General features: G+C 46.4%; 1 protein-coding gene across 1 annotated transcript in view; it reads left to right on the top strand.

Moving 5' to 3' along the window:
• BRIP1 (BRCA1 interacting DNA helicase 1) overlaps positions 1-13,249 on the top strand; it is a 1,426,214-nt gene that overhangs the window by 845,014 nt on the left and 567,951 nt on the right. The window contains exons 12-13 of the mRNA XM_086954933.1: positions 2,898-3,063; positions 6,554-6,694. Of these exons, the coding sequence (XP_086811059.1) occupies positions 2,898-3,063; positions 6,554-6,694 (307 nt within the window). The remainder of the gene's footprint in view (positions 1-2,897; positions 3,064-6,553; positions 6,695-13,249) is intronic.

The following is a 13,249-nucleotide window of genomic DNA, read 5'->3' as shown; positions in this document are numbered from 1 at the left end:
CATGGGTCTGTGGGGGATCCTGAGTGGATGGAGTTCATCAGGCGGATGGTGTCCTCAGTGGAGATTGGGTTCCAGTCATTAAGGATGTTCGAGGGGGGTGAAGGTCCAGCAGATGGTTGGGTGGGTTGGTCTCCGGGTTGGTTGTCGAAGCTGTTGTGGATGTCTGCAATTTTGTTGTGGAAGAATGAGGCTAGGGAGTCGCAGAGTGCTTGAGAGGGGGTGATGTCGTTAGAGTTGGCCGAGGGATTGGTAAATTCCTTGACGATGTTGAAGAGTTCCTTGCTGTTGTGGGCGTTGTTATCTAGTCGTTCCTTGAAGGCGGTTTTCTTGGCCTTTCGGATCAGTTGGTGGTGTATGCGGTGGCGTTTTTGAAGGCGTCCTTGGTGCTGGTGGTTGGGTCTTTTTTCCAGGCCTTCTCAAGGGAGCGGCAGAGTTTCTTGGATTTCTTAAGATCATCGTTGAACCATGAGGCCTTCTTGCTGCCAAGTTTGCTTTGTCGTTTTTTCAGTGGTGCTAGGATGTCGGCGCTGTTGGATAGCCATAGGGTGAGGTTGGTGCCGGCTTGGTCGGGGTTTGAGGAGTGGGCTGGGGGGTTTAGAAGAAGCGATGAGGAGATCTGGTCGATGGTGATTTTGTTCCAGTTTCTTTGCAGAGTTGGTTGGGGGTGGTTGTTGGGTTTGGGCTTGTTGTAGGTAAAGTGAACGCAGCTGTGGTCAGTCCAGAGGAGAGTCGTAGTGTGGCTGAAGGAGACATGATTGCTGGAGGTGAAGATAGGGTCGAGAGTGTGACCTGCGATGTGGGTGGGGGAGGTGACCAGTTGTTTAAGTCCGGGGTTGGCGAGGTTGTCCAGAAGGGTGGTGGAGTTGCGGTCGTTGTTCTTTTCAAGGTGAAAGTTGAGGTCTCCCAGAAGGATGTAATCTTTGGAGGGGAGCGCGTGTGGAGTGATGAAGTCCGTGATGTCCTCACTAAATTGTGCGCGGGGTCCTGGTGGCCTGTAAAGGAGGGTGCCTCTGAGTGTGGTCTTGGGGTCGATGTGGATCTGGAAGTGAAGGTGTTCAGAGTTGGCTAGATTGACGTCAGAGCTGGTTGAGATGTGGATGGATTTCTTATGGACGATAGCGATTCCTCCTCCTGTGTGGCCGGTATGGTCCTTGCGTATGATCTTATAATCTTCTGGGATGGCAATGGTTTTGTCTGGGGCGGAGGAGGCGTTCATCCATGTTTCTGTTAGGAAGGCGACGTCCGGAGAGATGGTGTCTAGTAGATTCCATAGGTCAATGGCGTGCCTGTGGACCGATCGGGTGTTGAGCAAGATGCATTGTAGGTGGTTGGGGTCGGGAATCTGAGGTGTGATCGTAGCGGAGTTGTTGACGGTGCCGATGAATTTGCAGGAGTAGCATGAGAAAGGTCCATGGGTGTGTCCAGGAGCGGCTTGGACGCAGTTGGGGGGACGGCCGGGGTTAAGGGCTAGGAGGGTGGTGGCATTGTAGGTAATGCGGGAGGGCTGGGCAATGCGAGGGCCAGGGGGTCTGGCGCTGGGCGCGGTCCAGGCGCGGACGGGCGTAGACGGGCTTACCTTTGGCGCACCTTCGGCGTGGCCGTAGCGCGTGGACGCTGCACGTGGGGACATCAGACATAAATGGTGAGTGGAGGGGGGCGGAGGAAGGGAGGAGCAGCTGGGGAGGCGGGTGCGGGGCGGAGAGGAGGGGCTTGCTCCAAAGCACAAACAAACAAAATGGCAGGGGAAGAAAATACGAGCTGGGCGAGCTTGGGGCCACAAAAAGATTAAGCAAAGGAGAGAAGGCACAGATGAACGAGCAGCAGTATAAACGGTACCAGCTTAAGAAAGCGAGCGCAGTGCAAGATGAGATATGCAAATGATACCAGTTAAATGCGGGCGGTTACAGGAGGATAAGCGCTGCGATGCAGGTAATGAATGAATAGCAGTGCTATAAGTGCTAGAAGCGCTACGATACCAGCCAGCAGTATTCAGTCAGGGAATCACTCGGGAGGTGAGGATGGCGCTGAGGGACTCGGCAGAGCGCTAGTGAGCGGCCGCCTCTTACAGCGTTAATTGCTCCTCAGAGTTTCTAATCTGTTGCTCCTAAGTGAACTGCAAAAAGCATTTCCCTTGTTTTTTGTAAGCACTGCAGATTTGTGTGTTTCCCCTACTGATTATTTACCATGTCTGCCTATATTGAATGCATGCCTGCTAAATGCTCCTCTGTGTTTCCTTGGTGGACTCCAAAAGTAATTTACCTTGTCTACCTGTAGTCTGTGTATTTCTGTAGCTTGCTCCTCTGTTGGTCATGGGTTGAACTTGTCGAACTTATACCCTGGATTCCAGTTATCAGTGTATTCCTGTTGGTTTCTCCTCTGTAACTCCTGGGTGGCTTCGATACAGTGTATACTCTTTTTGCCTGCACCTATTGTTGCTCCACTGTGGCTCTTTGGTGGACTCAATTGACCATGTCCCATATTTAACTATAACCTGTGTTTCTTCCACTATCGTCTGGACTCACCCAAGAATTTAAATGTCTTCCCTCTTAAGGATGGTAGGCAAGAACACATGTACCTTTTTCTACTACTCTTGCCTGTATTCGTCTAATCATAAGCACAGTGACGCAAACGCAGCAACTAGAGAATTGCATTCCGCTACACATCACACCTGATATCAAAATCATAGTCGCATTGGCCTCTATCATAGCTGCTCATCGATACATCCTCAGTGGTATATTAGTGCAGGTAGAATATAATACAACAGACTGTGTTCCGCATTCATGTCCATCAAACTGAAGACTGAGTGTGTGCTATACAAGTGCAAAATAACTATAACAACGCATAGCGCTCAAAAATTGTCCTTTCACAGTTTTTTATTGGATGCTTTCATTGTTCAGGTTTGCAGAAGACTACAGGGTTGCTTTGCAGCAGACCTACATCTGGACCAATCAGCAAGATGTTCCTGATGCCAATGGCTTCTTTGCTCGGCCCAAAAACAGGAGAACCGCTCGTCAGAAAACTGCAGTGTTCATGCTGAATTTCTGGTGCTTGAACCCGGCAGTGGTGAGCCACCTTGCGTACTTACTGTAATACTGCTTGTGTCATCTGAAGTGCACGGTGATAATTTAAGTGAAGATCCATAATGGAGTAATTGGAGTCAAAACGTAATTATTAACCTCTTGATAGTGGTAATGAAGGAATTATAAGACCTCCATAAACAGAAGCCGCCTACATTTATGAGGAGGATTCTTCAAGCTAAATGGAAACCTGGGCAAGCCTTATAATCTTTGTGTTTTTATTTGTTGCAGATGTGATCATCATCAAACAACTTCTTAAAAATGCGTCACATTCAGCACATAATACAATTGTATACAAATCAAAATATGCATCGTGTTTTAAATACAAAAATACAGAATCTACTGTGAAAAACAATAAAAAGCGCTAGGGGCCAAGTAAAATGGTAGCAGTAGATGCCAGAACTCAGTGTATGTTAATTCATTGTAAAAAAAATCATAGCAAACACAAGGAGATGATGGACGGAGCGCTGAAACTTTTCAAACATTCACCCCAGTCAGAGATCTGGGTTGAATCCATCATCGTTCTTTAGCTCACTTCGCCACCCCAGTTCAGACATGGCCATATGCAAATCAGTCTTGACCCTGTGCCTCATTGGAACAGTCCAGCCTGAACTGCCAAGCCATGTCTTCCCTGGACCAGAAAGAAGCATCCTGGAACCAGTTTCGGAGTAGCCCCCCATATCAGCCAGGCTAGCCTAATTACGACTTTGGCGGTCCTCATGTGGAGCGTCATGCCAGTGCCCCGACAAAGCCGTTCTCACACCGCCTGCCGGATAACGATTAAAATCCTTGGGCGGTTGGTGCTGCGGCGGTCCCTTGGTGGTGCCTGTCTAAGGACTATAGGAAAGCCTTCGACAGGCACTGCTGCAGTACTTTTCTGCACGGGAAGTAATGCACCATGTCATGCATTGCTTTCTGTGCAGGAACTGGTGTAATACCAGGAGGGTGCAAGATGTGCCCCCCTAGTACCAGAGGCGCAAGGCGACCGTTGCCTCACTGTCACCCTTTTCATGGAACGCTCACCACCATGGCAAGAGCGGCGTACGCTCAGCGGTCTCATTGCGGTCCAACCGCCACAGTTGTAATACTGCTGGAGGTCCCGCAGTTGTGGCAGTGGTCGAATCGCCTAATCAGGCAATTAGTCTGTCTTGCCCAAGCACGATCAATCAATTGCGCACAGTAAAAAATAACATCAAAATTGGTGTAAAAACCCAATTTCATAACCATAATTATTAGACAAAAAATTATTTACAATGTAAATTAAATAAAACACCTTAATTTTCCCAGTCAATCAATACTGCAGTAGAAAGACAACATAATTTCTCCAGGACAATCTGTAGAAATAAAAATACGGATACAATGATGAAATTCACAGGTTTGTAACAAAATAGAAGCAATATCCTGTAATAGTGTTGATTACTGAAGAATTGTTTAGATATTCTAATCATCTAATTCCGATTAATTTTTGAAAATTAGGTCAAATATATTTAGTAGATTCTACTGCAAAATGCCCCTCTGTTAAAAGGCCAAGAAAGACAGTTTTGGAAATTCATCAAATTGTGGTACCTTATTATAATCCTGTATTTTTTTTATAATTAGTAACTGATTAATTGCTTACATACCTCTATGTATCATGATGGGAGTTGTCTAACAACCATATCCAGGCATTGACTGGGACAAAAAATAAGCCCGGGCACCAAAATAAATGTAACCCCGGTCAGTGAACCAGATAGCTACAGAGTAGCCACATTTACAAATCAGGCCACTTTTGAACTTGTAAAGACGCACTGTATGAATATTTTTCAAGGTATGGGAGACTGCATGCAATTGTGTCTGCTTGAGGCAATGTTTGTGATAGTATCAGGGAAATCAAAAGTTAAAATCAACCCACCAGGCCCTAAAACAGGCCCATAAACTGCTAAAAAAAACTGTCCAATCACTGATCTGTCAGACCAGCCCATCGGCCACAGCCTGATTGCCCTATAGGCCAGTCTGACCCTGACCATGTCTGGCCAACTTGGCCCTCACTGCGTCCATGCAGATGTGCTCTGAAGGAAACAGAGCAAAATTTCTGCAGCAGTGAGAGACTCTCCAATGAGAAACTACGTTTTTTTAACGAAAATGATCACCAGAGGTAATAAATAGTCTTTCCCGGGATAAGACAAAATCCAATGCCAAACTTTAGAGGCTTAAGTACCTGCAACATTTAACTATCTCCTGGTTGATATGGCATTGTTAAAATACCTTATTGATCGGGATTGATGTATATCAACCTTTTTTGTAAGAAAAATACAAAACTCCACCTTCCATGTCAGCGCATTGATATTACTGGTGCCCACAGGTTGAAAGAGCTTGAACGCTTTAATAAAAAGCCCCAGATCGAGGGCCCACATATGATGAATGTTGAGCTGGCTAATTCATCCATCCCAGAAAATGATTCACAACAGTGTTTTGCAGGGGAAAACACTGACTTTCTGCTAGCTCCCAATCGCTCATAGTTTGCCCTGAAGGCTCCAACTTTGACTCCCTACTTAGTTATTTTAAAGATAGGAATGCACATCATTCAGTATGTAAAAAACAGAGGGTTGATATTTTTAGCAAATGACAAAAAGCAGAGCTTCAGGGAATTGTGGTTTGACTGAATTCTAGTAGATTTTAATCCTGACACTTTCGATCAAACCTAGGATACCCTCCAAGAGGCACAGGCGGCCACCGTTCATTCTCCGGTGCTAGGTGTCTATGCTAAGATATCAAGAGCAATGGTGCAGGGCTAGATCGACCTCGCTGCTCTGAGTAGCCTCGTTCATCAGGTGATTGAGTCAGGCGTCCAGGTAGACATTGTAAGGCTCATGTATTGGGCATTAGTGCTAACCGAAATAGGCCAAGGGAATATTTTGTGAGCTCTGATGAGGCAATCAAATGTCTACTGAATGGCTTGTTGCATTTGGACTTCCCTGTAGAAAGGCCTGCTGTCGAAGGAAATCTGAACATTATGCTTTCTTGCCTATTCTACAAGCTTTCTGTGAAGTTGCATTAAGCTGCTTTCACCGAAAACGGCATTGATGATCCCTGTGTTATATGCAGTGCATTGATGAACTGCATGCCCTGTGACTGTCTAAATCATACACATTATTCCACCTGCTATTACTCTTAAAAGTGTGGACTACATATCATTAATCCCCTGGAAGTGCTCCACAACCTTCATGTAGACAAGGGTAAATGTTCCATGTGGGACATGCATGCATACAGTGTATAGACATTGACTGCTCTGAATTTTAAAACTTTCGAAGCATATTGTGTTAGGTGCAGGTAAGCTACAAATTGCAACTTATGCTATTTACAGACAACAGTCTTTCCAGTTAACATTATCCTTTCTCCTACAGAGTGCTTTACAGGATGATTGGTATAATATGAATTGTACCATAGTTTATTTGCTCAGCCAAATTTAACACTGTTTTTTGTTTATACCTTACCAGGCCTTTTCTGATCTAAGTGGTAAAGTGCGGACAATTGTCCTGACATCTGGTACTCTGTCACCGATGACGTCATTTTCTTCTGAACTCGATGTGAAGTTTTCCATCCAGCTGGAAGCAAACCATGTCATTAACAAATCTCAGGTGAAGGGATTTCTTTCCTGTCTTACTGAATCGTTGCCATTTTAAAAGAAAAGAACTGGGACTTGCATTGTACTTTTTTGTGTGTCTTCAATTCATAAAGCGCATTCCTCTATCGGCATAAACCATAATGGTGGTTGAAGCACAAAGGCATTGCACAGGCTTCTTTACCCAAAAAAATAGCAGCAGGTGCTTGACTCCTAGAGAACTAACCAAAAGTTATCCCCCTTATATTAAGACGTTTAAATGATTTGAAAGGAAAAGCATCCTACTAGTGACAAATTAAATTATTTTACGCCACAGGTTCTTTCTTTAGTCCAATACTCCTTATTGTTAATAGTAGACCGTTTCCTTCATACTAAAGTCTTGCAATTAGAAGAATGCCTTAGTCTTCTTGAATGACACACAAATTATTTATAATTAATGCAATTTAAATTTCTTCTCAACAAATTTGGCACACACAACCTAGCCAACGCGTTTCGTCCCTTCATGGGACTTCATCAGGACTGAACAAAATATAGATCACAAATATAATAAAATGTGTTCTTTTCAATCTGAATTCCTAAAACATATACACAGGTAAGCCCTAACACTGTCAGAGTTAATGAATGATTATATAATTATACATGTAGTAATGTGTCACTTCATTATTACAATTCATGGTTTATTCCATTTACATCTTTGTTGCTGCATAAAATAAAGATTACATCTTGCATGTTCCTAAACATTCATATAACTTGAAACATGAAATTTTGAAAAACATGAAACTTTGAAAAATGCACTTTAGTGCATTTTTCAAAGTATTTGCAAATTACCATGAAGTTCAACTTCATGGTAATTTGCGCCCCCTATTAGCGAAATCGCGATTTTTTTTACTTTAATGCATTGCATTTAAGGAATCTCAATTTGCGATTCCTTAAATGCAATTGCAATTTAAGTAATGGCAATTTAGAGATTAGTTAAATTGCGATTTTTGCATTTGCAATGATGCATCCCAAATGCAAAAATACCAGTCGCAAAGAGGCAGATTCTGAGAATCTGCCCGTTTGCGACCGGCTTTTCTTTTGATTCATGTGCCTGTTAATTTTACATCAGTTCATTTTATTGTATATAAGGTTACCATGTCCGAACAAGTTGCATAGAATAATTATCACCAAGTTTCCTCAATTTGTCCTCCTAATCGCCTATGAGACAATGTTCTTCAACCTGATTTTAAATAATTCATAATGAGTAGAATAAAAAGTAAAAGTTATCACATACAATAGGCTCTGAAATAATAATCCAATGTTTTGTTCACTCTAGTATTGAATAAGCAATGTTGCCTATGTGTGACCATGTTGCTCAACCTATGGTGAAAAACAATAATTATCAACGTTAGTCCTAGCTACCGATTCATTCATAATTATAATATCATACAGCCCATCAATTTCATAAAGGCAAAGAAACCCAAAAAGAATCAAAAATATCCTTCAGTTTAATCCACGCATTGAACTTCTTGTTGTTTTTTCAGGAAAGTGAAATACACAAAGTACTACTCCCATCAGACAGAACATGGTTAAATAATGCCTTTGTGTTAAAATTTACACCCGTCATCTGCGCACACACCCATTTTTAAATTGAGTGCGCATCAAACAGAACGCACTAGTGCATATGCCATCCTCTGCAGCTCAAATTCCACCTGTGTTTCGATTAAACAAGTCCTCTCGTCACCTAAAAAAACACTCTTTTGGGTATGTAACTAATGTGTCTCACATACTAACAACGCCAAATGTTATTAACTGTACATATCTTGCATTCCAAAATATTCAGCGCTCTTCAACCATTTCAATAGAAAAAATCACCAATTCACAACAGGAAAGTCCGCTAGAGTGCCTAGTCAAGAAAATACATTACATTATACTCTTAACTCAATCACTGTGACCATTCAGTGTAAAGAAACACCCTACATTTCCCTTCTCCTTACCTGACAAAAACAACACCATTCGCAGCCTGTTTGTCCGCTCCGTAGGGGTTATGAAACAAACCGCCAATCAACACTCACAAGTTGCCAGCTCTAAGAGGGCTGCCTTGGTGCTAAAAGCCTTTGTGGAAACCTGACTGGGTGTAGTACAGAGAAGCATTTTTAGGTCTCGCAGACCTACCGCTGGAGCGCACATACGCTCTTCGCTCTGCGAGGGCTTTTGTCATCAATACTCTTTCCGAAGGGGACTTGAAACCCCGCCCATCTTATTTATTGGTAGCGTCATCCTCCATGCTAAACGCTGACTTGTGATTGAAAAGGAGGCTTCTTAGTCACTCCTTGTTACTGCCATGTCCACTTTTGGCCCAGCCCACCCGGACTGGATCTTTTACTTGCGCCATTATACAGTCTCCTTCAATTACTCTGAGAGCACTTTTTTAGGTCTCGCCTAGACGAAAGCAAAAGCGAAGCTTTTGCTGTCTATGCGAGACAACTTATGTTGCCACTTTTCTGGGAATATTGTGGACATCAGACTGTTACGAGCTTTTTCTGCTGTAGTCAGGCTGTCACGAGCTTCTTCTTTGGAGATTTGACCTCGTGAGCGCGCCTTGACTGCATCTAATGGGCCGTGAGCTTCCTTTAGTCAGTTTCACTTTGTTTCATTTCACTTTGAAAGTGCAGGCGTCAATGTGTCTGGTAGTTGTTCATGTGGAGTGCCTTCTGACCTCGTGAGCGCGCCTTGACTGCATCTAATGTGTGTGGCTTTTTTTTTTCAACGTGGCCCTGGCGCTTGCTTCAGTCAGTTTCACTTTTAAGGTGCAGGCGTCAATGGGTCTGGTACTTGTTTTATTTCCATTTAATGCTCTTTGGAACAACAATTTTATATTACTTGTGTGTATTACCACTGGCCAGAATTTCAAAGACTTATATTCACGCAGGTGAAATAATACTATTGTGATTAGGGCCGATTTTTGGAGTCTGACCGTTCAGAGTGCAGAGTGGAGCTTCAGAGTGGAGCTTCAGAGTGGAGCTTCAGAGTGGAGCTTCAGAGTGGAGAGTGGAGCTTCAGAGTGGAGCTTCAGAGTGGAGCTTCAGAGTGGAGCTTCAGAGTGGAGCTTCAGAGTGGAGCTTCAGAGTGCAGATTCAGAGTGGAGCTTCAGAGTGGAGCTTCAGAGTGGAGCTTCAGAGTGGAGCTTCAGAGTGGAGCTTCAGAGTGCAGAGTGGAGCTTCAGAGTGGAGCTTCAGAGTGCAGAGTGGAGCTTCAGAGTGGAGCTTCAGAGTGCAGAGTGGAGCTTCAGAGTGGAGCTTCAGAGTGCAGAGTGGAGCTTCAGAGTGGAGCTTCAGAGTGGAGCTTCAGAGTGCAGAGTGGAGCTTCAGAGAGGAGCTTCAGAGTGCAGAGTGGAGCTTCAGAGTGTAGCTTCAGAGTGCAGAGTGGAGCTTCAGAGTGGAGCTTCAGAGTGGAGCTTCAGAGTGGAGCTTCAGAGTGGAGCTTCAGAGTGCAGCTTCAGAGTGCAGCTTCAGAGTGCAGCTTCAGAGTGGAGCTTCAGAGTGGAGCTTCAGAGTGCAGAGTGGAGCTTCAGAGTGCAGAGTGGAGCTTCAGAGTGCAGAGTGGAGCTTCAGAGTGCAGAGTGGAGCTTCAGAGTGCAGAGTGGAGCTTCAGAGTGCAGAGTGGAGCTTCAGAGTGCAGAGTGGAGCTTCAGAGTGCAGGGTGGAGCTTCAGAGTGCAGAGTGGAGCTTCAGAGTGCAGAGTGGAGCTTCAGAGTGCAGAGTGGAGCTTCAGAGTGCAGAGTGGAGCTTCAGAGTGCAGAGTGGAGCTTCAGAGTGCAGAGTGGAGCTTCAGAGTGCAGAGTGGAGCTTCAGAGTGCAGAGTGGAGCTTCAGAGTGCAGAGTGGAGCTTCAGAGTGCAGAGTGGAGCTTCAGAGTGCAGAGTGGAGCTTCAGAGTGCAGAGTGGAGCTTCAGAGTGCAGAGTGCAGATTCAGAGTGCAGGGTGGAGCTTCAGAGTGCAGAGTGGAGCTTCAGAGTGCAGAGTGGAGCTTCAGAGTGCAGAGTGGAGCTTCCAGAGTGCAGAGTGGAGCTTCCAGAGTGCAGAGTGGAGTTTCAGAGTGCAGAGTGGAGCTTCAGAGTGCAGAGTGGAGCTTCAGAGTGCAGAGTGGAGCTTCAGAGTGCAGAGTGGAGCTTCAGAGTGCAGAGTGCAGATTCAGAGTGCAGATTCAGAGTGGAGCTTCAGAGTGCAGAGTGGAGCTTCAGAGTGCAGAGTGGAGCTTCATAGTGCAGAGTGGAGCTTCAGAGTGCAGAGTGGAGCTTCAGAGTGCAGAGTGGAGCTTCAGAGTGCAGAGTGGAGCTTCAGAGTGCAGAGTGGAGCTTCAGAGTGGAGCTTCAGAGTGGAGCTTCAGAGTGGAGCTTCAGAGTGGAGCTTCAGAGTGGAGCTTCAGAGTGGAGCTTCAGAGTGGAGCTTCAGAGTGCAGAGTGGAGCTTCAGAGTGCAGAGTGGAGCTTCAGAGTGGAGCTTCAGAGTGGAGCTTCAGAGTGGAGCTTCAGAGTGGAGCTTCAGAGTGGAGCTTCAGAGTGCAGCTTCAGAGTGCAGAGTGGAGCTTCAGAGTGGAGCTTCAGAGTGCAGAGTGGAGCTTCAGAGTGAAGCTTCAGAGTGGAGCTTCAGAGTGCAGAGTGGAGCTTCAGAGTGGAGCTTCAGAGTGCAGAGTGGAGCTTCAGAGTGCAGAGTGGAGCTTCAGAGTGCAGAGTGGAGCTTCAGAGTGCAGAGTGGAGCTTCAGAGTGCAGCTTCAGAGTGCAGATTCAGAGTGGAGCTTCAGAGTGCAGAGTGGAGCTTCAGAGTGCAGAGTGGAGCTTCAGAGTGCAGAGTGGAGCTTCAGAGTGCAGAGTGGAGCTTCAGAGTGCAGAGTGGAGCTTCAGAGTGGAGCTTCAGAGTGGAGCTTCAGAGTGGAGCTTCAGAGTGGAGCTTCAGAGTGGAGCTTCAGAGTGCAGCTTCAGAGTGGAGCTTCAGAGTGGAGCTTCAGAGTGCAGAGTGGAGCTTCAGAGTGGAGCTTCAGAGTGCAGAGTGGAGCTTCAGAGTGGAGCTTCAGAGTGGAGCTTCAGAGTGGAGCTTCAGAGTGGAGCTTCAGAGTGCAGATTCAGAGTGGAGCTTCAGAGTGGAGCTTCAGAGTGGAGATTCAGAGTGGAGCTTCAGAGTGGAGCTTCAGAGTGGAGCTTCAGAGTGGAGCTTCAGAGTGCAGAGTGGAGCTTCAGAGTGCAGAGTGGAGCTTCAGAGTGCAGAGTGGAGCTTCAGAGTGGAGCTTCAGAGTGCAGAGTGGAGCTTCAGAGTGGAGCTTCAGAGTGGAGCTTCAGAGTGGAGCTTCAGAGTGGAGCTTCAGAGTGGAGCTTCAGAGTGCAGAGTGGAGCTTCAGAGTGGAGCTTCAGAGTGGAGCTTCAGAGTGCAGAGTGGAGCTTCAGAGTGGAGCTTCAGAGTGCAGAGTGGAGCTTCAGAGTGGAGCTTCAGAGTGGAGCTTCAGAGGGGAGCTTCAGAGTGGAGCTTCAGAGTGGAGCTTCAGAGTGGAGCTTCAGAGTGGAGCTTCAGAGTGGAGCTTCAGAGTGGAGCTTCAGAGTGCAGAGTGGAGCTTCAGAGTGGAGCTTCAGAGTGGAGCTTCAGAGTGGAGCTTCAGAGTGGAGCTTCAGAGTGGAGCTTCAGAGTGGAGCTTCAGAGTGGAGCTTCAGAGTGGAGCTTCAGAGTGCAGAGTGGAGCTTCAGAGTGCAGAGTGGAGCTTCAGAGTGCAGAGTGGAGCTTCAGAGTGGAGCTTCAGAGTGGAGCTTCAGAGTGGAGCTTCAGAGTGGAGCTTCAGAGTGGAGCTTCAGAGTGCAGAGTGGAGCTTCAGAGTGGAGCTTCAGAGTGCAGAGTGGAGCTTCAGAGTGGAGCTTCAGAGTGCAGAGTGGAGCTTCAGAGTGGAGCTTCAGAGTGCAGAGTGGAGCTTCAGAGTGGAGCTTCAGAGTGCAGAGTGGAGCTTCAGAGTGGAGCTTCAGAGTGCAGAGTGGAGCTTCAGAGTGGAGCTTCAGAGTGGAGCTTCAGAGTGGAGCTTCAGAGTGGAGCTTCAGAGCAGAGCTTCAGAGCGGAGCTTCAGAGCGGAGCTTCAGAGTGCAGAGTGCAGCTTCAGAGTGCAGCTTCAGAGTGCAGCTTCAGAGTGCAGCTTCAGAGTGGAGCTTCAGAGTGGAGCTTCAGAGCGGAGCTTCAGAGCGGAGCTTCAGAGTGCAGATTCAGAGTGCAGAGTGGAGCTTCAGAGTGGAGCTTCAGAGTGGAGCTTCAGAGTGGAGCTTCAGAGTGGAGCTTCAGAGTGGAGCTTCAGAGTGGAGCTTCAGAGCGGAGCTTCAGAGCGGAGCTTCAGAGCGGAGCTTCAGAGCGGAGCTTCAGAGCGGAGCTTCAGAGTGCAGATTCAGAGTGCAGATTCAGAGTGCAGAGTGCAGAGTGGAGCTTCAGAGTGCAGAGTGCAGAGTGGAGCTTCAGAGTGGAGCTTCAGAGTGGAGCTTCAGAGTGGAGCTTCAGAGTGGAGCTTCAGAGTGGAGCTTCAGAGTGGAGCTTCAGAGTGGAGCTCCAGAGTGCAGAGTGGAGCTTCAG

This window comes from Lissotriton vulgaris, chromosome 2_1, assembly GCF_964263255.1.
Source record: "Lissotriton vulgaris chromosome 2_1, aLisVul1.2, whole genome shotgun sequence".
Lineage (NCBI taxonomy): Eukaryota > Metazoa > Chordata > Amphibia > Caudata > Salamandridae > Lissotriton > Lissotriton vulgaris.
This window is presented reverse-complemented; position numbering and strand designations above follow the sequence as displayed.